Here is a 23,625-nt window from a genome sequence, read left to right as displayed (position 1 = left end):
CTGCCCATTTTTGGATTGGGTTGTTTGTTTTTTTGCTATTGAGCTGCATGAGCTGTTTATAAATTTTGGAGATTAATCCTTTGTCAGTTGCTTCATTTGCAAATATTTTCTCCCATTCTGAGGGTTGTCTTTTGGTCTTGTTTATGGTTTCCTTTGCTGTGCAAAAGCTTTGAAGTTTCATTAGGTCCCATTTGTTTATCTTTGTTTTTATTTCCATTTCTCTAGGAGGTGGGTCCAAAAGGATCTTGCTGTGATTTATGTCGTAGAGTGTTCTACCTATGTTTTCCTCTAAGAGTTTGATAGTTTCTGGCCTTACATTTAGGTCTTTAATCCATTTTGAGCTTATTTTTGTGTATAGTGTTAGGGAATGATCTAATCTCATACTTTTACATGTCCCTGTCCAGTTTTCCCAGCACCACTTATTGAAGAGGCTGTCCTTTCTCCACTGTACATTTCTGCCTCCTTTATCAAAGATAAGGTGACCATATGTGCATTGGTTTATCTCTGTGCTTTCTATCCTGTTCCATTGATCTATCCTTTTGTTTTTGTGCCAGTACCATACTGTCTTGATTACTGTAGCTTTGTAGCATAGTCTGAAGTCAGGGAGCCTGATTCCCCCAGCTCCGTTTTTCGTTCTCAAGATTGCTTTGGCTATTCGGGGTCTTTTGTTTTTCCAAACAAATTTTGAAATTTTTTGTTCTAGTTCTGTGAAAAATGCCAGTGGTAGTTTGATAGGGATTGCATTGAATCTGTAGATTGCTTTCGGTAGTAGAGTCATTTTCACAATGTTGATTCTTCCAATCCAAGAACATGGTATATCTCTCCATCTATTTGTATCATCTTTAATTTCTTTCATCAGTGTCTTATAATTTTCTACATACAGGTCTTTTGTCTCCTTAGGTAGGTTTATTCCTAGATATTTTATTCTTTTTGTTGCAGTGGTAAATGGGAGTGTTTTCTTGATTTCACTTTCAGATTTTTCAACATTAGTGAACAGGAATGCCAGAGATTTCTGTGCATTAATTTTGTATCCTGCTACTTTACCAAATTCATTGATTAGCTCTAGTAGTTTTCTGGTCAACACCCCACATTCACCAATGGACAGATCATCCAAAATGAAAATAAATAAGGAAACACAAGCTTTAAATGATACATTAAACAAGATGGATTTAATTGATATTTATACGACATTCCTTCCAAAAACAACAGAATACACATTTTTCTCAAGTGCTCATGGAACATTCTCCAGGATAGATCATATCTTGGGTCACAAATCAAGCCTTGGTAAATTTAAGAAAATTGAAATTGTATCAAGTATCTTTTCTGACCACAATGCTATGAGACTAGATATCAATTACAGGAAAAGATCTGTAAATAATACAAACACATGGAGGCTAAACAATACACTACTTAATAACGAAGTGATCACTGAAGAAATCAAAGAGGAAATAAAAAAATACCTAGAAACAAATGACAGTGGAGACACGACAACCCAAAACCTATGGGATGCAGCAAAAGCAGTTCTAAGAGGGAAGTTTATAGCAATACAATCCCACCTTAAGAAACAGGAAACATCTGGAGTAAACAACCTGACCTTGCACCTAAAGCAATTAGAGAAAGAAGAACAAAAAACCCCCAAAGTTAGCAGAAGGAAAGAAATCATAAAGATCAGATCAGAAATAAATGAAAAAGAAATGAAGGAAACGATAGCAAAGATCAATAAAACTAAAAGCTGGTTCTTTGAGAAGATAAACAAAATTGATAAACCATTAGCCAGACTCATCAAGAAAAAAAGGGAGAAGACTCAAATCAAGAGAATTAGTAATGAAAAAGGAGAAGTAACAACTGACACTGCAGAAATACAAAGGATCATGAGAGATTACTACAAGCAACTCTATGCCAATAAAATGGACAACCTGGAAGAAATGGACAAATTCTTAGAAATGCACAACCTGTCAGCTGTTTATTTTTGTTTTTCCCTTCTCCTTCTTGTCCCAAGACAACCGAGGATTTAGGTAGCCGAGTGAGATGAGCTGAAGGCATGCAGAGGATGGGGGAGGAGAGGGCCTAGGAACCGGCCGGCTCAGAGCTTTACTAGGAGGGACAGTGTGCAGTGACCGTGATATGCAATAGGCGAAGCCGAGGTTGGATGAGAGCACCAGCCTGGGGGCTCCAGTCTTGGTCCACCAGGAGGCCAAGCAGTGCATTCAGTGGGGAATTAATAAAGGACAAGGTTTTGAATGTCTGTTAAGGGAAGGTTCTGAGAAGTCAGGGAAGGCAAATTAAAGCTTCACTGAGCCACTAGCAAAGGGCAGATTGACATGAATTGCATAAGCAATGTTTTATTTTGCTTAAGTTTAATTTATTTTAATATATAATACATATTATATATATATATGTGGGTTTTTTGTTTGGTTTTTTTTCTGGTACGCGGGCCTCTCACCGTTGTGGCCTCTCCCGTTGAGGAGCACAGGCTCCAGATGCGCAGGCCCAGTGGCCATGGCTCATGGGCCCAGCCGCTCTGCGGCATGTGGGATCCTCCTGGACTGGGGCACGAACCCGTGTCCCCTGCATCGGCAGGCGGACTCTCAACCACTGCACCACCAGGGAAGCCCTGTGTATATTTTAAATGTAACTTATTTTTAATACATTCACATGGCACAAAATTTGAAAGGTACCAAGAACTGCTTAATGAAAACTCTTCTATCTGTCCCCTGCCACCCAGCTCTTCTCAACCGGAAGCAACTAATGTTACCAGTTTTCTTATATCTCCTTCCAGAGATAGTTTATCATAACAGCAATTACATATGTATTTCTCTACCCTGGTCCCCCATCCCCATTTAAAAAATTTATATAAACAGTAGCATACTATTCAAACAGTTCTGCACTACGCCTTAACTCCCCTTTTAATAAAAGTATGCCTTCCAAGCAGTTTTTATGACCCAGGAATAAAAATGGAAAAGTATACAGTGAGGGGATAACTTGGTGAAAATCCAGGGTAATCCAGGATGCTGGAAAAAGCATCATTGAATTAACTTATAGGCCTGATTGGAGAAGGATTCTAGTTACAGCCAGGACAGGGTCCACAGGGAAGGAGAGAATGGTAGGTGTTCAGGGCTTGGATGATTTAGAAGACGAGGAGGCTGAGATGAAGAAGAAGTACCAGGAGACTCTGGATATGTAGTAATATCTAAGGAACTGGCTTTTTTTTAATAATTTTAAACATGTTCCACAGAAAGAAATACATTTTACCTAATGACCAGGATACATGTTTGTGTGTGTGTGTCTGTGCTTACTTTTACTATGTTCAATGTTTTCTGTTATTTTCTTTTCTATTCCATTTCATTTCCTCAAAAATGTGCTGATCATACCCATAAAGGAGATTCCATGACCCATTCATGGGTTTTGACCCAAATTTGAAAGACACTGTAAATTAAGTTGTAGCTTTGTTAGTTTGTAGTTGATGTAGAAGAGTCACCATCAGGGAGGGTAAAACCCATGAATGGAGGAGGTGCAGAGTAACCGGTGTGAGAGTGAGGGTTCTGGGAGTGCTGGTGGGGAATGGCTATGAAGGGGAGAAGACAGGCAAATACCGGATGGTGAAACTGGATAAAGACATTGGTGGCTCAGGGATTCCATAGTGGCCCTGAGGGTCAAAAGGAAGCAGCCCCACTCTTAACTCCTGTGCTTGTTGAGTCACAGGATTAGACAAAGAAAGGCTGCCAGTTGGACAGCAGTGCGAGTGTGGTTTGTGTGGACACAGTCAAGGCTCTCTTTTGGAAGGAGCTATAATTAAGGAAATACATTTCATTTAAATAGAAGGTGCTCTGCACGAGAATAGGGAATTCCATAGGACACAACATGGAGGGAACAGAGGTGGCCTTGTAGAGAAAGGGATGGGGTTCCCTGAGGGAAGGGGTGTATGCCCAGAGCAGCTGGGAGAAATAGTTATAGGGGATGCAGTAAGTAGGGTCATATTTTGAGGGAGGAGCTCAAGGATGAGAGGACGTTGTCTTTTGGGGAGCAGTGCAGGCTGAAGAAGGAAGGACCAAGTACACAGAGGGAAGAGGGGCAAGAGGAAGAGCAGTTTTAACAATTCAGGGAATCGGCACATTCAGGCAGCTGATCTAAATGAAATTGCTCTGGGGAAGTTTGCTTAGGAATTATTCCTATGCCCAAATGGTGTAGACCAGGGGTCCATGAGTAGATTTCAAGTAGTCCACCAACTTATATAGAAGTTTCTTAATTTATAACAGAAATTTAGCATTGATTTAAGGTATGACTGTAGGGAACAGTGACTTTGTCACCAACTGAAGTCACATGCTCATATCACATTAAGTTGTTGCAGTATCTCGAAATTCCAGCAATGACCAGAAACAACACGTTATACCAGTTTCTTGTGTCACTCATCATACTTTGAAATTATGGTGATTATTAGATTCATTGCTATGTTCTGCTATTCAGTGCTTTATAAAGAAATACACATATTATTATATCATAGATTCAGGGGGTTTTATATTTATATAATATATTATTAATATATTTATATATTAATTTATATTATAAATTAATATATTTATTAATATGATAAACTTCATAGTCCTGTGTATTTACATGCAAAGAAAAGGTTGGAAGCTGCTGCCGTAGAAGGATCTCTTCACCCCTGTGGAGATTTGGGGCTTAGAGAGCTGAGGGCTCTTTACAGGTTCTGATCACATGCCTATATGGAGAGTACTTGCAAATGCCTTACTCTGCCTGACGGAAAAGGGACTGGACTCTGTTTCAGGGACCAGCTGTGTGTGTGTGCACGCACGTGTGCATGTGTATGCGTTCTGAAAAATAAGTACACGGATGAGAGAGTGCTCTTAAATTTTGCTTTAAATAAGTAGAATTTTGGGCTTCCCTGGTGGCACAGTGGTTGAGAGTCCGCCTGCCGATGCAGGGGACGCGGGTTCGTGCCCCGGTCCGGGAAGATCCCGCATGCCGCGGAGCGGCTGGGCCCGTGAGCCATGGCCGCTGAGCCTGCGCGTCCAGAGCCTGTGCTCCGCAACGGGAGAGGCCACAACAGTGAGAGGCCCGTGTACCACAAAAAAAAAAGTAGAATTTTAAGCTGTTACATGGAAATATCATATTAATTTGAATGATAGTCTTATTCTCATTTCTTGTGATAGGATTATCTGGTATTAAAGTTTGGTTATATACCTTCCATTTAGAATGCTGAGAAGAAAGTTACTAAAAAACACTGTATGTTTGTGTATATTCCAAAGGACCGGTGTTTCTTGATCACCGAGATGAGCTTGAAGGAACATACAAGGTTTATTGCCAGAATCATGATGAGGCCATCTCATTGCTGGAAATATATGAGAAGGATGAGAAGATCCAGAAGCATCTTCAGGACTCCTTGGCAGATCTTAAGTAGGAGTTTTGAGCACTTCATTCCATCATAGCTCTTTAGTTCTGCCTTTTGGAAGTCACTCCCATGTCTATGTCTAGACTTCTTATGACATCTATGGATCTATCATATTTTAAACATAAGTGATACATTATCATAGGTCCTGTTATGTAACTTGCCTTTTCCCATTCTATATCATGGAAATCTTAAGTAGCTTCCTGTAGTTTTATCCATTAAAATCACTTTTATCTATACACACAAAGTATTAAGTTAGTATTTTCAGGTAAGAAGCTGCCAGGAAGATAGTTTGGTCCAAATGAGAGAAAAGGTAAGAAGATAAAGTCAGTTATTCTTGACCATCAGGTGAGAGTCTCCTGTCTTAGGGAGGCAGGCTATAAGGATATAATATATGTCTAAGTAGGTCAAAGTGAAGTTAAGGGCTTATTGACTTTTTTTTAATAGACTAGATATGCCACCATAGACATTCACAGTTCCCCTTCTATCCCATGTGGTTTTTGTCTGCCCAGCTAATAGGCATTAGTTGGACTAATATGTTCTGAGAGGAATGTGAAAATCAGCATCAGTATTTTCTTTAATCCGCTGTTTCTTCTTTTCATGCTCACTGCCCTGTAGGAGCCTGTACAATGAATGGTAAGTTCTTGCCACTTGATGCAGAAGCTCGTTTCATTATTTTCTTCCTTTATAGACAGAAACCTAGAAGTAGACCTGCCTTGCTGTATTTTCCTCCATAGCACTTACCACCAAATGACACTTCATATAATGTTTGTTTGATTATTGTCTGCCTCTTTCCACCAGGGCAGGGACTTTTTTGGGTCACTACTAAATCCACAGCACCTAGAACACTGCCTGGTGTTTATTAGGTGCCCAGTAAATGTGAATGAATGAAGTTGGGAAGTAGGGTGAAAGAACGGAGCTATATTAGGAATAACAGATACTACCTGTAGGCCCTGTGTTACTGACAGTTGACTGAAGTCTCTGTTTTTCCTTCTCTTGAAGGGGATGCACAAATTATATTAACCTGGGCTCCTTCCTCATCAAACCAGTGCAGAGAGTAATGCGCTACCCACTGCTGCTGATGGAGTTGCTGAATTCCACCCCTGAATCCCACCCAGATAAAGTGCCTTTAACCAATGCAGTCCTTGCAGTCAAGGAAATCAACGTTAACATTAATGAATATAAACGTCGAAAGGACCTGGGTAAGAAAAGCATACTTGCTGAAAAGGAGGTATACCCTTGAGAATGTTCTCCTTCTCAAAAGAATTAATTACTTCACCAGAGGTGGACAAGCAGATGGTAGGTAATAGGGCTGTGATGAAGAAATGGTAATAGAATTTGGGGAAAATGAGATAATGAAAGAAAAAAAGCAGTGATAATAATAAAAGCACAACCATGCATGTTGGAAATAAGGCACCTGTGTTAAAGCTTATAGCAATGAGTCTTTCCTAAGAGATATAAAGACCTGTTAGAGAATGGCTGATCAGGAGAGTTCCTTCAAGCATGAGTGATTGCCTTCTCAACTCATTGAAGGCAGTCCTTTTCAGTCCATGCTTATATGTGTTTGCTCCGCACGTCTGGTTGGATATTTTAGTGTTTCCACTTAAGCTAGAACCTTTTTGTGTTCTTTCAGAAGACCCGGGTTTGCCCACCTCCCTGGTCCCATCAGTCCTGCCTCTGGTCTGTACCCCTCCCCTCCCCCACAGAACTGTGCAGTCAGTTGCCAAACACCCTCTCTTTCTTTATAATATAGAACAAACTGAACCATTTCTTTTGTCTCATCAAATCTCTTGTCGAGGCTTTGATTTTGAACACTCAATGAGTATAGCATGGTGACTGTGCTAAGCTGATTTATTATTCATATCCTCAAAGAATCTATAATATAACCTCTTTGCCTGTCTCTCCACTATTCTCCATATTTATCTAAAATCATTTTCCCCTTCTGCTTCAGCCACGACACCCGTGTTTAATGTTGACTGTGGATGTTAAAGCTCTCTGGCCATCTGGCCCTTTGTCTTGGTTCATATCTCCTCATGTAGTGTCATCTTCATCTCCTACAACAGTAAAGTGTGCCTTTTTGCTACCACCCAGCCTTCCCTTGCTACCCTTTACTCTTATTTCCAGGCTTTTATGCAGACTGTGCCTGATGCATGACACGTAGATTAATCAAAAACTCCTGCATAGCATTTCACTATATGAGACGATTGTATATAAATATCTCATTTGTATATGAGACCATTTAAGGTGGTCTTATAAGTCAGGTACTGTTACTTTCTACATCTTATTGGAAAGGAAAATGGGGCTCAGAGAAGTTAAGTGGCTTATTTAAGGCCACACCTTTTTTTTTTTTTTTGTGGCCGTACCACATGGTTTGCAGGACCTTAGTTCCCTGACCAGGGATTGAACCCAGGCCCTGGCAGTGCAAGTGCAGAGTCCTAACCACTGTACCACCAGGGAATTCCCTAAGGCCACACCTTAGCGAAATGACAGACTCAGGCACTGAACTCAGAGGTTTCCTTGACTCCAAATCTTAGGCTCTGTTCCTTACACCTCTGCGACCTTCTTTCCTTGTCTCTAACCTTCTCCAGTCTGTGCACAGCCTCTGCTCTTCTCCAGGTATCTGATTTGTCCATAAATGGTGATTTGGATTAATGTTTTGTGAACTCAGTTATAAGCTCATTAAAAACAAGCACTAGCTCTAGTTTGGGTTGTTAGTCTCATTTGTAGTCTGTCCATGCTCAGAAGAGGGCTTTCTTTACTCACCAATTTGACTCACTCCCCAGTCCTCAAGTACCGAAAGGGTGACGAAGATAGCCTCATGGAGAAAATTTCCAAACTGAACATCCACTCCATCATCAAGAAATCCAACCGGGTTAGCAGTCACCTGAAGCACCTCACTGGCTTTGCCCCACAGGTGAGGTTCCTGCGCTTGAAGGTTCAGCCTGTCTTTGGCTGCTTTTCAGGGCTCCACGGGGCAGCCTGCATGGTGTGAATTGGCAAGATTCCCCTCTTAGTACCTCCCCTGGTGTTTGCTAGCTGGTGGATACAGGACCCTGCAGCTACTGTTTATTTAAATCCATCCACCCAACCCTCCATCCGAGCCTTGGTGAGCTGCTTACAGTGTGTATAAAGGCAAATCAGGAGGCCAGATCGGTCACCGTGTAATAGTTATCATGGTTTTAGACACCCATAAGGAGCTTATAATCTATTTGGGGAGACAAAATTAAAATTGTAGACATGTTAAGCTAGAAGGGATTTAAGAGATAACCTTGTTCAACACCGTATGTCACACATGAGGAAATGTAAAGTCTAAGGTTTGGGTGATTTGTAAAACAGTTATCAACAGAGTAGATCCAGTCTCCAGACTTCATGCACTGAATGATGTGTATATGATACAGTCAGTGGAAAATACCAGATAAAGAATCAGTTGCTAAGCTTTGTAGTTTGTTCTCTACACGCTATGGTACTTAAGAAAACTGGAGCTCCGTGAGTGTGCTTCATGTTGGCAAGAGATTTAATCTGAGTCTTAAAGGAGAGGGGCAGGTTTGGCATAGGGAGGGAGGGGGGCAGACGAGGCAAGGCAACAATACTGGTGAAGCAAACAGCCTGACCAGCAAAGGGTTTCCATCAGGAACAGAGGGGGTCAGTTAGAGCCGGGAGGGCCTGTGTGTACTTAGGAGCTCTGTCAAATCCAATTCAGTATGATTCAGGGAAACATCAAAGGCTTAAAATTTAAACAAAAGATGCTTTTAAGAAAGATGCTTTTGCCAATAACATCTATTGAGGGAGAGTCCCGATTTGCTAACAGCACTTTTTTATTTTGAACAGATTAAAGATGAAGTATTTGAAGAAACAGAGAAAAACTTCCGAATGCAAGAAAGATTGATCAAATCTTTTATCCGAGACCTGTCTCTCTACCTCCAGCATATCCGGGTGAGTAAAGACATCACTCTCATTAGAATCACATACAGTGGGGAATTCCCTGGTGGTCCAGTGGTTAGGACTCGGCGCTTTCACTGCCATGGGCCTGGGTTCAATCCCTGGTCAGGGAACTAAGATCCCAAAAGAAAAAAAAAAAAAAGGAATCACATACGGTGTAATTCCATCCGCTCTCCTGTTCATCCAGCATATTGCTTAATGAATGTGGAATAACCTGGACTCAAATGACCAGTATGCCATGACAAACTTTTTATTGGGATTCTTACGGATGTAAATACTGAACGAATATCCTCCTGTTACTGTTTTATTTATTTATTTATTTATTTATTTGGTTGCGGCAGGTGAGCAAGTTTTGGCTCGTCAGCTCCTTAGTTGCGACACGTGGGCTCCTTAGTTGTGGCACGTGAACTCTTAGTTGCGGCATGAGTGTGGGATCTAGTTCCCTGACCAGGGATCAAACCTGGGCCCCCTGCATTGGGAGCGTGGAGTCTTAACCACTGTGCCACCAGGGAAGGCCCTCTTACAGGTTATTTAAAAGTTAAACAACGTCAGAAGATCAGCACTGTTGTATTCATAGTAAAGGGACCTAGCTCTTTCCTCCCTCTCTTTCGATCTTCATCACCCTGTCTCCTGTACCCAGTTATAGAAGAAGCACTTGTAACAGTTCATTTTGTCAAAATCATTTTGAAGATCAAATAGTAAGAGAATGGTTCCTGTGGGGTGTGCTTCCTAATAATAATATTTATTTACAACTGTACATAGGCCTCTAAGGTTGTTAGAGCCACGAATAGGTCTAGAGAGTTGGAAGAACTTGGGAGATCAGGCGGGCCCTGGTCTTCCTTCCCTCAGGTAGTGCTTCCTTCATGAAATCAGAGCCAGGACTAGAATCCTTTCTCTTAATACCTGTAATTTCTCTGTTGATTTAATAGAATAGTGTTTATATAAGTACACCATATATCCCTGTCCCTCACACAGGAAAATCTCATCCCATGAAACAAATAATTTCCTTTAAAAGAGATCCTTTGCTTTTAAAAGATCATTATTGTAATTATTATTATAATTTTTTAACTAAGTAAAATGGTACAAAATTCAAAAACTACCAAAGGGATAAGTATAAAGTAAAAATAACTCCTCCCCCTCTCCTGTCTCCTAGTCATCTATAGAGGCAGACACATCTGTCAGATTCTTCTGTCAGAGATACGTGTGTGAGGGAAAGAGAGAGAGAGAGAAAGACACATGCACTGTTGAGCATCTTGGGTTTTGCATTTTGGAAATCGTTCCATATTTGCACACACAGAGCTGCCTTGTTCTTTTTTACAACTACATAGTATTTAATTGTCATGGACATGCCATAATAAATTTAACTAGTCCCCATCGATGGATGTTTAAGTTGTTGCAAAAAATTAGAAACATTGGCACGAGAAATACCCTTGCGCGTAGATCATTTTTCTGATCTATGTGAGTATATCTGAAGGCCAGAGTACTAGATTTTCTGAGCCAAATCATACAGCAATGCAAATTTCATAGATATCATACCAGTGAAAACTCCCCACCAGCAATGTATGAAACAGTTTCCCCATCCCTTGCTAACATACAGTGTTATCAAAATCAAAATGTCTTATCTTTGCCAGCAAGAAAGGTAAAAATCGCTATTTTAATATAGTTTGAATTTACATTTCTTATATTATGAATGAAGTTGAGGATATTTTCGTATGTTTAAATCATTATATTTCTTTTTCTGTGATTTGTCTATATTTGGGGGCACTTATTTATTGATTTATTGTTCTTTTTCTTATTGACTGGTCGTACCTTTGTATATGTTGGAGAAAAGAGCCCTTCTTCTGAGATGCTGGCTCACAAATACCCCCTACCCTAGTTTGTTGACTTTTGAATTTGCTTAAAAGGTTTTCTCTGTGTAGAAGAGTTTTATTTTTGTGTAGTCTAACTAAACTTTTATGGTTTCTTAGTTCTGTGTCATACTTTAAAAGGTCTTTCCCATTCCAAGATAATTTTAAAAAGATGTCCTATGTTCCAGTACTTTTATCATTTTATTTTTTTATATTAAAGTCATCAATCTAGCTGGAATTTACATTAGTATATAAGGTTTGAGGTAGGAATCCAACTTTTTGGTTTTTATCTAGTTATCTTTCATTATCATTTATTGAGTAATACCCACTGATTTGAAGTGCTTCCGACACTTCTTTTAAATAGCAAACTCTCTCCCTTCATGTTTTGAAAATGTGATCAAGTAAAAATGAGGGCTTATAAGACTTTCCAGGAACACATTGGTTTAAAGTGAGAGATTTGACTAAGTATGGTTCCCTTGCCTTAGGACTTTACCCTACAATTCCTCTAATTTTGATATCTCCCTATTGGCTATTTTCTCCCCATGTTATCTAAATGTGTAGCAAGTATACACCTGAGCACCCAACTCTTAAAAAGGCTTGTCTCCCTAGCAATGGGTGACAGCCCTTGGACGGGCAGGTCAGTTTGGTCTGACTGCTAACTGCTATCTAGGATGAATGATGGAGGCTAGAAGTTCTGTCTGGTCTTACCTGTGTTTGTAACTGGCTGCAGGAATCAGCATGTGTGAAGGTGGTGGCTGCCGTGAGCATGTGGGATGTGTGCATGGAGAAGGGACACAGAGACTTGGAACAGTTCGAGAAGGTGCATCGCTACATCAGTGACCAGCTCTTCACAAATTTTGTAAGTGACTCTTCAGCCCACTTTTTTCAGGCTGGGCCTCTTCCCAGGGTTCTCTCTAACATCCAGCTCATGGAAAAGTTAATTCCATAGAGACATGCTTCCATGGACCAGGAATCCTAGTGTCCTTTAGCTAAGTTCATATCAGAATTTTATATTCAGAACCTGACTTCCAGTCAGCTGAAAGGACAGATAGGACCTGCATGTATGCAAATAGATTTTCTTATAGCTTGTGATCAGCCCAGTTTCAGGGGATAAAGGAAAACCAGGAAATTTAATCTGGTATCACTACTGATCACTGATCAAAAGAAAACAACTAAAGAACTAATAACTTAAAACGGAATATTTATGCATAGTTAAGAGATTAACAAATAGATTTTTGAAATGGCACAAAATATTTTGTAAAGAATACTAAATGCCAAATTGCTTGGGAAATTCTAAATATATATTCTATATGTATCTCCTGAGTAGAAATGGGTGGGCTTTGATAGTTTCTTGGAGACCTCTGGATGCTTGAAGCATCTTTAGAAAACATTGGGGGAACTTGGGGGAACGTACAGTTATTCTAACAGTAGCATCTTACTAAAAGTAATTTACTAAGCACCTACTTATGTTCTTTTGTGTCAATATTGTGCCCTTTGTGTCTATCCCTCTAGAAAGAATTAGACAAAAACTTTTGAAAAGTGAAAACAGATTATTACTATGTAGTTATGAGTAGAAGAGGTATGATGGGTGTGTGAAAGTTTCTCTACCCCAGATTTATGTAACAACTAAATCTTTTTTTAACTTATTCCTTATTGATGTATAGTTAAATTACAATGTTATGTTAATTACTTCTGTACAGCAGAGTGACTCAGTTACACATATATATGCATTCTTTTTTATATTCTTTTCCATTATGGTTTTTTTTTTTACACCAAAGAAAAATTTATTAAAGTATAGATTACTGGTTATTTAAAAATACATAAGAAAAGACAAACGTACAAAGGCATTATCATACAACTGATTTCTAAACTCAGTACTTTTGAAATACAAAACAATGATCATTACCTCCAAAAGTCAATTTGAAACAAATTGATTTTTAAGTTGGCATTATAATTCTTTTTTTTTTTTTTTTTTTTTAGTTTCTGCTTTATAACAAAGTGAATCAGTCATACATATACATCTGTTCCCACATCCCTTCCCTCTTGCGTCTCCCTCCCTCCCACCCTCCCTATCCCACCCCTCCAGGCGGTCACAAAGCACTGAGCTGATCTCCCTGTGCTATGCGGCTGCTTCCCACTATCTATCTACCTTACGTTTGGTACTGTATATATGTCCATGCCTCTCTCTCGCTTTGTCACAGCTTACCCTTCCCCCTCCCCATATCCTCAAGTCCATTCTCAAGTAGGTCTGTGTCTTTATTCCTGTTTTACCCCTAGGTTCTTCATGACATTTTTTTCCTTAAATTCCATATATATGTGTTAGCATACGGTATTTGTCTTTCTCTTTCTGAGTTACTTCACTCTGTATGACAGACTCTAGGTCTATCCACCTCATTACAAATAGCTCATTTTCGTTTCTTTTTATGGCTGAGTAATATTCCATTGTCTATATGTGCCACATCTTCTTTATCCATTCATCCAATGATGGACACTTAGGTTGTTTCCATCTCCAGGCTATTGTGAATAGCATTATAATTCTTTTCACTCAATTTTGCTTACAAATATTCTAGGTTTTTCAGTTTCGTCACATATCAGAACTTCTTTTGACATGTTTACTTCTCAAAGTAGAATATAGTTATTTCTTGCAATTAATGTCAGCAACTATAGAAAGCTTCTTTTAAGTCACAAGGATTCAGTATGGTTGCTGCTTTGGAAATAGTTACCATTCTGAGTTATCTATACTAAGACTCGTGTATCGACAGGCAAAATATTAATGGGCAAAGTATGGAGATTGAGAGCAGGAGGACTAAGAAAAGATATCTTTTACTGCAGACCTGCTAAAAAAAGACTCCATTATTTACTCGGATAGTATTGCTAGAGAAGCAGTTTCTGCCAGATCACAGGTTGGCTATGTAGTTGTCCATTTTAAATTTCCATTGCTAAAGAATGGCAGACTTCAACAATCAGATTGCTCAACCAAATAAGCAGAACTTTAAGTTACCATATACTTTAATTACAAGAAATAAATTATTTTCTTAATTGGTTTAGCAGCCTTGTATCTGGAAAGGCAGCAAAACCCACTTTGTTCCAAAATTAGAAGGCCGACTCAGAGGCTGCTTCTAAGATGCCTAACTATCTTCTATCATCAATTAGTCACGAAGGTGGACCTTCATGAACTGAGTAACTTAATAAATGTAAAAATGAACTCATCTATCAACACAATGTTGAGCCTGCAAAACAAAAAGTACATTCATAAGGTAGGAATTGGTTTGTATAAAACAAGAGGGTATATATCCTCTTATATAACACAAGAGGAATATGCATGGTAATAAAAACAATCTATAATAAACTTGTAAAGAAATGATTCTGGTTTACATGTAACTCTGCTTAAATTGACCATGACTGAATGATTAAACATTTTCTTCTCCTAACATAATGCCCATTCATTATAAGCTAAGCTGGACTTAGTTTCTTATAAATCTCTTATTTCCTTGGATTTATCTACTACACCCTTACTTTATAGCCATTTAACTTATAAGCTGGGCCTGCCCAGCCTGCCTCTAAAGCCCCTCTTCAGAAGGATACCAGATGCATTAAACAGAGGCATCTTCTCGTAAGAATCTGCACTTCAAAACAGCATATGAAGAACCAGCAATTGGCTCTCCAGTGTAGCTACCTCTCATGTCACATTATCACAGAAACAGTGCAGTTTACTAACCACTCCTTCCTTACAGAAAACTCAGTAGCTGTAAAAATTTCTGTTCATTTCAGAACACATTTCAATACTTATTAATTCCAAAGATCCGAACACCATGTAGCTGTGGCATTTTGGGAATTAGCACACTCAGGAGAGAAGCTGTGTTTATGATGAAGTGAGTTGGATCCTACTTCGTATAGAAACTTGCCAGAAAATATAGAATTATTGGAGAAATTGTGAAAAACTTCCTTGAAGATGTAAACTGTACTCCATAGTCCCGTTGTTCCCAATGAGTTAGGAGCCTCGCTTTACCCTGGTCAGGAGTTTCAAATGGTGTTCCTTTTACCGCATGCAGAAATACATACATGCCCAGATTATGTATAACATTTGTTAAGGTCCAAGCAACAGGAACACTGAAGAAGGGAATACTGAGTAAAACAATATGAAGCAAGCCAACTCCCAATGCCTCTGTCAGCCACATACCCTGGCTGTTCATTACACGGGTATTTGGATTCACCTCACTGTGGGCAGCTCCAACATTCATGTTTGCACTACCGCCCCACTCCCGGCGGCTGGCTGGCTGGCTCGGAGCAGTATCAGCTCCGCGGCAGCTGCAGGGCTGACGGCGGCATCTCCTCCATTATGGTTTATTGCAGGATATTGAATATAGTTCCCTGTGCTACACAGCGGGACCTTATTGTTTGTCCATTCTCTATATACCAGTTTGCATCTGCTAATCCCCAACTCCCAATCCAACCCTCTCCCACCTCCTTCCCCCTTGGCAGCCACCAGTGTATTCTCTATGTCCCTGATTCTGTTTCTGTTTCATAGATAGGTTCATTTGTGTCATATTTTATTTATTTATTTATCTATCTATCTATCTATTTATTTATTTTTGGCTGCATTGGGTCTTTGTTGCTGCACGCGTACTTTCTGTAGTTGCAGTGAGTGGGGGCTACCCTTTGTTGCAGTGCATGGGCTTCTCATTGGGTGGCTTCTCTTGTTTTGGAGCACAGACTCTAGGTGCATGGGCTTCAGTAGTTGTGGCATGCAGGCTTAGTTGCTTCGCGGCATGTGGGATCTTCCCAGACCAGAGCTCGAACCCGTGTCCCCTGCATTGGCAGGCAGATTGTTAACGACTACACCACCAGGGAAGTCCTGTGTCATATTTTAGATTCCACGTATAAGTGGTATCATGTGTTACTTGCTTTGTCTTTCTGGCTTAGTATGATAATCTCTGGTTGCATCCATGTTGTTACAGATGGCATTATTTCATTTCTTTTTATGGCTGAGTAGTATTCCATTGTATATATGTACCACATCTTCTTTATCAGTTCATCTGTAAACAGACATTTAGGTTGTTTCCATGTCTTGGCTGTGGTGAATAGTGCTGCTGTGAACATAGAGGTGCATGTATCTTTTTGAATTATGGTTTTGTTTGGGTATATGCCCAGGAGTGGGATTGTTGGGGCATATGGTAATTCTATTTTTAACAACTAAGTATTAAGTTAAATTCAAGTTATATATAGACACATACACATAAGTGATACCAGACAGATGGTCACAAATGGGTTGTAATGCAAACATCATGTTCATGTATGTAGTTTAGCATTTGTTATCAACTGTACAGCTATTTTGCACACTCTTTGGCGTGAGCAAATTGTTGGGTGAAGAGTTATAAGCTGAGAAGCTTTGTGGAATATGTACGTACATCTGGTGTCGGATAAGCAGAACACTGTCGGATCTGCATGGGTTTAGCTCGTGCACTAGGAGCAAAGCAGGTGGTACAGGACATAACAAAATCCACCTGAAGAGAGTTTTGAGAATAACAAATTCGGGACACTGAACACCGTGCCTTTCTCGTCCCCACAGAAGGAGAGGACAGAGCGGCTGGTCATCTCTCCCCTGAATCAGTTACTGAACATGTTCACGGGGCCCCACAAGCTGGTGCAGAAACGCTTTGACAAGCTTCTGGACTTCTATAACTGTACAGAACGGGCAGAGAAGCTGAAGGACAAGAAGACCTTGGAGGAGCTGCAGTCGGCCCGGAACAACTACGAGGCCCTGAACGCCCAGCTGCTGGACGAGCTGCCCAAGTTCCATCAGTATGCGCAGGGCCTCTTCAGCAACTGTGTGCATGGCTACGCCGAGGCCCACTGTGACTTCGTGCGCCAGGCGCTGGAGCAGCTGAAGCCGTTGCTCTCGGTGAGGCCTGACCTCCCCATGGAGAGGTAGACTCCCAACTTCTGGAGTTTTTCTGGGAATACACAGCCAGGTTGTCAGAGACATTATTAAACTAGGTAGATTAAGTATGTCACTAGGTCAGGCCTGTCGGGAATCAGAATTCTTGATCCCTTGATGGAGCCGGGGAACCCGTGGCCTTTAAATGGCTCTCTTTCCACCCTGAGAGATCCCGGAGGAGCCAGCCAGCTCGGGCTGCGGACACTGGGCTGCGGTGTTGGTGGCGTACACTTGAGGAGTTTTAAGGAGACTGTGCCAGTCCTGGGATCGTTCACGTGTGTTCTCTTCTTTCCTCTGTCTCTGCTCTCCCTGTGCATGGACTCCAGTTACTCAAAGTCACCGGCAGGGAAGGGAACCTGATTGCCGTCTTCCATGAGGAGCACAGCAGGGTCCTGCAGCAACTCCAGGTTTTCACCTTCTTCCCAGAGTCTCTTCCTGCCACCAAGAGGTCATTTGAGAGGAAAACTATGGACCGCCAGTCCACCCGAAAGCCACTCCTGGGCCTGGTGAGTGGAACTGGAGAGGCTCATATGGCCTGGTGGTTAAGGTGTGAACTCCTGAGTGAGACCGCCTGGGTTCAGATCCCAGTTCTGACAGTGACTCACTCTGTGTCCTTGAGCAAGTGCTTCATTGGTTTCCTCATGTCTAAAACACAGATAATAGTTATACCTACATCATACAGTTGTTTTGAGATTCAAATGAGTTAAAATATGTAAAACACTTGGACGTTGCCTGGCACTATTATTAGTTAGTGTTATTCAAGTAAGCTATCATCATCATCATTATTATTATTAATATTGATGGACTCAGCTCTGTCTCTACAGATGAGCAATTTAATAGGAGTTTAAATATTTTATAATAATTGGAGAATAAAGGTTATTGAGTTCAAATCTCTCATGCTCTCACTCATTCATTCCTTCACTCGCTATCACTAGGCACCACTAGTGTGCCTCCTGGTACAGACTTCAAAATGCCCTCTGAAAAGCATTCTTGGATCCTATCCTATACAATGAAAGGAGTTAGTAAAGGATTAATATTAGTACTTTGATCAGTCAAAGGAACTGGTTTAAGGGCATGTTAATTCTGCCAGGCTCCCTATTTTTGATCATGTATTGGAAAAGGTGCTTATCTGATATACTGCCAAACAGTTAATGGCTGACCACTTTTTAACCTGGAGTTATTTTCTTTTTGAACTTGATTCTTGCATACTCTGAAAAGTAATATACCAGATTACATGGGGTAAAAATCTAAAGGACTGCTGATTTATCTGTGCTTACAATATTTTTGCCCCATGTAATCCCATAGACATTAATTTATATGATCTAAAAGAGGGAATCAGATTTTTTAATCACATTTACTTTTTCTTATTTTTGTGAATATTGTTTTTATAGATATGAAGTCTAGATAAGGAAAGTCTCAGTAGTTTAGATTCATACAGTAAAATATAAGAAGACCTACTCATATTACTTAGATATTTTGATTCTTTAGGTGGCACTTTAATCACATATTTTTGTCACAGGATAACAGATACAAAACTAAGGGTGTGTTAAATTTTCTTACTACAAAGGCACCAAAACGTGACCTAAGAGATGACGATTTTTACCTAGCCACATGGACTGACTCAGGCACAAAGGCATCTGATGGGAGTAGGGAGCTGGCTGTCATTGCCTCCATTTCTGACTGACTGACAGCATATGGGATTAAATACGGCTGCTGGGATAATGGCCAGGAAGGGGTTTTGATTATTGTATTTCTTATATTGCCTTTCAGCCAAGTTACATGCTTCAGTCGGAAGAACTCCGGGTCTCCCTCTTGGCAAGGTATCCCCCTGAAAAGCTCTTCCAAGCAGAACGGAACTTCAATGCTGCCCAGGACCTGGACGTCTCACTTCTGGAAGGTGACCTAGTGGGCGTGATTAAGAAAAAGGACCCCATGGGCAGCCAGAACCGCTGGCTGATTGACAATGGAGGTAAGAACAGTAGGCAACAGATTACTGTAACTCTAAATGAGGAAAGAGCGATTTGGACTGTGCCTGAATCCTGGGTCAGCCAGAGAAAAATATGAGAGTGTTCGATTAAAGGGAAATGCAACCTTAGAAGTTCGCTCCATCTCTAGAGAGTGTAATGCTCAAGTCATTACTGAAACAAAACCAGTCTTTGATTTTGTTTTTGTTTTTTAAAAATTCCAGAGGAGACTCCATTACTTACCTTGCAAGATCTTGCCTTGCTTTAACTTTACAGGCAGTGAATCCTGCCTGAAGGGTCTTTTGCCCTCTCGATCCTAACCTGAGTGAACCACAAGTTCTGTAGGTGTATTTTGTGAGCGTATAAATTTAAAACCTGTAAGAAGGGGTTTGCTTTTTGAGTCCTCCCCCAACCAACAAACAATTTTACTTCATGACTATTTAGGGAATGACTTTAAAAACAGCTTACAGCTTTTTTTTCTGGTGGGAGTGGGGGTGGGGAAGGCATACAGAATTTTTTTTCAACGTACAAAGAATAATGCCTATCCATAATCCTTTCTCCACAATTCCAAAATCTGAAAAGCTTTGAAATATCAGAGTGTTTCTTTTCAGAACTAATTTGCCAAAACCTCCCCTGATCTGAACTCATTTGGTGACAAAACCTGAACAAATGATGTGAGGCTGTTTATGATCATTACTTTTCCCTTTTGGTGTGACTAGTCACATACATTTTGCTACAGAAACATGAATGGGTTTGACTATGGGGTGTTGACCCAGACCCTGCTGGGTATATCATGAAATCTATAGTGTAGTTGATTACCTTTCCTAAATCCCAAAATCCGAACTCCAAAACACATCCGGCCCCGAGTTTTTAGAAAAGGATTGTGGGCCTCTATAATAAACATCTATGTTCATACCACAAGAACTGAAAATTTTAACATTTCTCAGTTTCTTTAAAAGTGTTGTGTGGATCTTTTTCTCCTCCCCCAGCCCCCTGTTCTGCTTACCCAAAATAATAAAGATTGAAGTGGGAAAGGAAGGATGAAGGATGGGGCCCCCAGGGTGATGACAGGTGAGAGCCACTGATAGACAAATGAACTCCTAGTGAAGATCCAGGCTGTTTGAGCCCCCCACCACCGCCCCCCATCCTTGGGGTTCTTCCTTATCTACTAAATCCTGGTGAGTAAAGTGGTAGCCAGAAGCTCACAGCATCAGCTCTTAGACCCTCCACCCCTTGGCATCTGCTCAGGGGACTCCTCCCCATTGCCCAGCAGATAGAAAAAATGCAGGCCGGCCTTTTTTTTAGGTCCAGGAAACACTCTGAAGATCAAGACAGAGATGGCCCTTGCTCGAGTCGAGGTTACATACTCTGGGTCCCTGCCTTAACAGATAATTCTTTCCTAATAAATATAACAATTTTTCCTGTGGATTAGGGATCTCAATCCCTAATCTATGCTTAATAGTTTTAGCTGAGGGCCCTCTCTGTCCTCATCTTAGGCAATTTATTGATATGAACATGTGTTAGATGTGTATTCTAACTAATATAAGCAGCTAGTTCTCACAGTATTCCCACGTCATTCCTAAACCAGGGACAGAGATTCAAGTGTGTGGTTGGAGAGGGCAGGGAGGCATATCCGAGGGGCTCTGTCATGCTGAGGATGGTTTTTAAAATCCCTTTTTACCACACTCGATGGACAATTGAACACATCCTTAGTTAAGTCTTCCCCTTAGCCTTTGTTCCCATGGTCTGGCCCTTCTGTTCTCTTCATCTGCTCGTGCTCACTCAGACATGTGGTCTGTGGTTGTTTATGTTACTGTCTCTTAATTCTCAGCAAAGCCCCTTGTCACTCACCTGTTGTGTGGTTGTAATAGGTGTGAACTGGCAGGAGGCCACAGCATCTTGTCTCTACCACCCACATTGTGCCCTGGGATGGTGTCTGTTCTGTTGGTCTCTAGGAATCTTATTTTGTCTCACTATTGACCTTAAACCATAGTTTCTTCTCTCCTGATTTCCTCCACCCTCCTCCTCCCATGAAAAGCTCATCGTGTTTGTTTTTCCTGCCCGCAGTCACCAAAGGCTTTGTGTACAGCTCCTTCCTGAAGCCCTACAATGCACGCCGCAGCCACTCCGACGCCTCCGTGGGCAGCCACTCCTCCACCGAGTCGGAGCACGGCAGCTCCTCCCCCAGGTTCCCCCGGCGGCAGAACAGCGGCGGCACCTTGACCTTCAACCCCAGCAGTGTGGCCGTGTCCTTTAGCTCAGGGCCTTCCCAGAAACAGCCTCCAGACACATCTTCACTGACGGAATTTGACCAAGGAACTCTCAGCGCATCCTTGAACTCAGAGAGCAGCCCTTCCAGATGCCCCTCGAACCCAGACTCCCCCTCCCAGCACGAGCCCTGGGACTCGGTAGACGCTGCCAGAGACCTTCAGCAGCCTGCTCCCTCTCTGAGGAGCTCCCGAAACCCCAGGCATCCAGAAATGCCTGGTTACCCTGTGCCAGGGCGAAACGGGCAGGGTAGAGACCTCGTAAAAGGATGTGCAAGGACAGCCGTGTCTCTGGATGACAGAAACGGACAGCTGGAAAACAGCGAGGCGGAAGGCAACCAGGTGAGTGCGGCCCGGGTACTGTGGTTACTGCGCCTGAGCAGATGCAGGTGATGCCCTCCCAGGAGTGGGCGAGTCAGAGGCCTACCCAGGGCCTGGGGGTGACCTGGAGATGGGCTCGCAGACCAATACTTAAAGCATTCGTGGGAACTCACTGCTGTAAGAGTGGGCAGCTCCACCCCTCTGGGCCCTTCCCTGGCTGACTTCACAGGCTGTTGTGTCTTGGGGCATTTACAAGGTTTTACCATGAAGCTTTTCCCACTCTTCCAGTGTGCTGATTTTTCCATTGTATAAAGTCTGCTGTTTAACTCGTCTACTTAGTTTTTTATTCAAATAACTATATGTTTATTTCTAGAATTCAGAAATAAAAGTCTGGCTCTGTTTCAGTTTTTCCTGTTCTTTTCATAATGGCCTGCTCTTGTCTTTGTATCTTAAACATTTTAAACCTACATATTTTAAAGCCACTTTCACATCCACAGCTGAGGAATCCCTGGCCACCTGCCTCTTGCCTTTGCTCACTTGCAGCAGTGAGTCTCTGTGTGTGTCTTACCTTCATCTGTGAGCTCTCTGTGGTTCTGTTACAAACCACAGCCCAGGATGCACATCCCAGCTCTGGACCCACCAGCAGGCAGTTTTTCTAGACATGATAAGGGAGGAAATGGCCCTTTCTTAGATTCTGACTTTGTGCAAGGAGCTCACTTCTAGCCTCATAAGCTCCAGTTTCTGAGTAGGTCCTAAACCCCAGTCTTCGGGTGTGTATTCATCCCTGTGCCCCCGTGGGCCTCCTGACTTCTCTTTCTGATCACTGAATACCACCCTTGCTTTGCATGATAGCTTTGTTATGGGCACCTGGAGAGCATCCTTTCTTACTTTGAGGTTAGTTGTGTTTTTCTTCTTTTTTTTTTAAGTTTTTTAAGTTCAGAATTTATGTTAGGGGTATGGAAGGGCATCCTCACATCTCATCCATCTTCCATGCTGACTGCAGCTTCTTTCACTCTTTAAGGCAACTCTGAAAGAGTAAAAATATGTGAATTTTGGTTTTCTTTAAATCTGCCCTGTTCATTAGGGTAGCCACAAGCTGTATGTAGCTATTTAAATTTAAGTTAGGGGGCTTCCCTGGTGGCGCAGTGGTTGAGAGTCCGCCTGCCAATGCAGGGGACACGGGTTCATGCCCCGGTCCAGGAAGATCCCACATGCTGCGGAGCGGCTGGGCCCGTGAGCCATGGCCGCTGAACCTGCGTGTCCGGAGTCTGTGCTCCGCAACAGGAGAGGCCACAGCGGTGAGAGGCCCGCGTACCGCCAAAAAAAAAAATTAAGTTAGGTAAAATTAAACAAAGTTTAAAATTAAGTTCTTTCATTTCATTAGGCATATTTCAAGTGCTCAATGACCATGTGGCTAAGGGCTGCCATATTGCATGGTGCAGATACAGATGGTCCCCATCACCACAGGAGCTTCTGTTGGGCAGCTTTGCTCCAAGCTGTTTCCCATTTCCTAACTCACTTTCTCTTCCTCACACAGGTCTATTTTGCTGTCTATACCTTCAAGGCACGGAACCCAAATGAGCTGAGTGTGTCAGCCAATCAGAGACTCAAGATCCTGGAGTTTAAAGATGTTACAGGAAATACAGAATGGTGGTTAGCTGAAGTTAATGGGAAGAAGGGCTATGTTCCATCCAATTATATCTGCAAAACTGAGTACACCTGAACCTGTTCTGCCTCCCGTTCAACCTTGCTGCCTTTGCTTCCTTCTGCTGAAGGGTTCTGGTGTCCACTGAAGGGGCGCCTGCTCTTGAGACACTGGCCCTGCCTGCATGGCTTAACCATGGCACAGTGGGGCACAAGATAAGTCTTGCTCTCTTTGATTGGGTTGTCAAACCTTGATGCTTGCTAGAATTTCTAGAATTTGAAATGGACCCTGGGGCTT

The 23,625-nt window shown here is 41.7% G+C and overlaps 2 protein-coding genes across 3 annotated transcripts in view; one reads left to right on the top strand and one right to left on the bottom strand.

The window, feature by feature from the left end:
• Window positions 1-23,406, top strand: part of DNMBP (dynamin binding protein) — a gene marked incomplete at both ends in the record, with an annotated part of 79,549 nt that extends 56,143 nt beyond the window's left edge. For both annotated transcript variants that reach the window (XM_079712689.1, XM_079712690.1), the window contains 11 exons: window positions 5,268-5,415; window positions 6,026-6,043; window positions 6,410-6,609; window positions 8,191-8,321; window positions 9,236-9,340; window positions 11,924-12,052; window positions 16,763-17,095; window positions 17,458-17,637; window positions 18,902-19,100; window positions 21,163-21,704; window positions 23,221-23,406. In XM_079712689.1, the coding sequence (XP_079568815.1) occupies window positions 5,268-5,415; window positions 6,026-6,043; window positions 6,410-6,609; window positions 8,191-8,321; window positions 9,236-9,340; window positions 11,924-12,052; window positions 16,763-17,095; window positions 17,458-17,637; window positions 18,902-19,100; window positions 21,163-21,704; window positions 23,221-23,406 (2,171 nt within the window). The remainder of the gene's footprint in view (window positions 1-5,267; window positions 5,416-6,025; window positions 6,044-6,409; window positions 6,610-8,190; window positions 8,322-9,235; window positions 9,341-11,923; window positions 12,053-16,762; window positions 17,096-17,457; window positions 17,638-18,901; window positions 19,101-21,162; window positions 21,705-23,220) is intronic.
• On the bottom strand, window positions 14,973-15,449 carry LOC307053006 (ORM1-like protein 1; the record flags this gene model as incomplete). Its single annotated transcript, XM_079704240.1, is given in 2 exon segments — window positions 14,973-15,077; window positions 15,081-15,449. Coding segments are annotated over 2 exon segments (459 nt in total). The 5' UTR covers window positions 15,435-15,449.
• Window positions 23,407-23,625: the final 219 nt, after the last annotated feature.

Source organism: Hyperoodon ampullatus (genome assembly GCF_949752795.1).
Source record: "Hyperoodon ampullatus genome assembly, chromosome: 1".
Lineage (NCBI taxonomy): Eukaryota > Metazoa > Chordata > Mammalia > Artiodactyla > Ziphiidae > Hyperoodon > Hyperoodon ampullatus.
The sequence above is the reverse complement of the archived record's forward strand: the minus strand, read 5'-3'. Positions and strand labels throughout refer to the sequence as shown.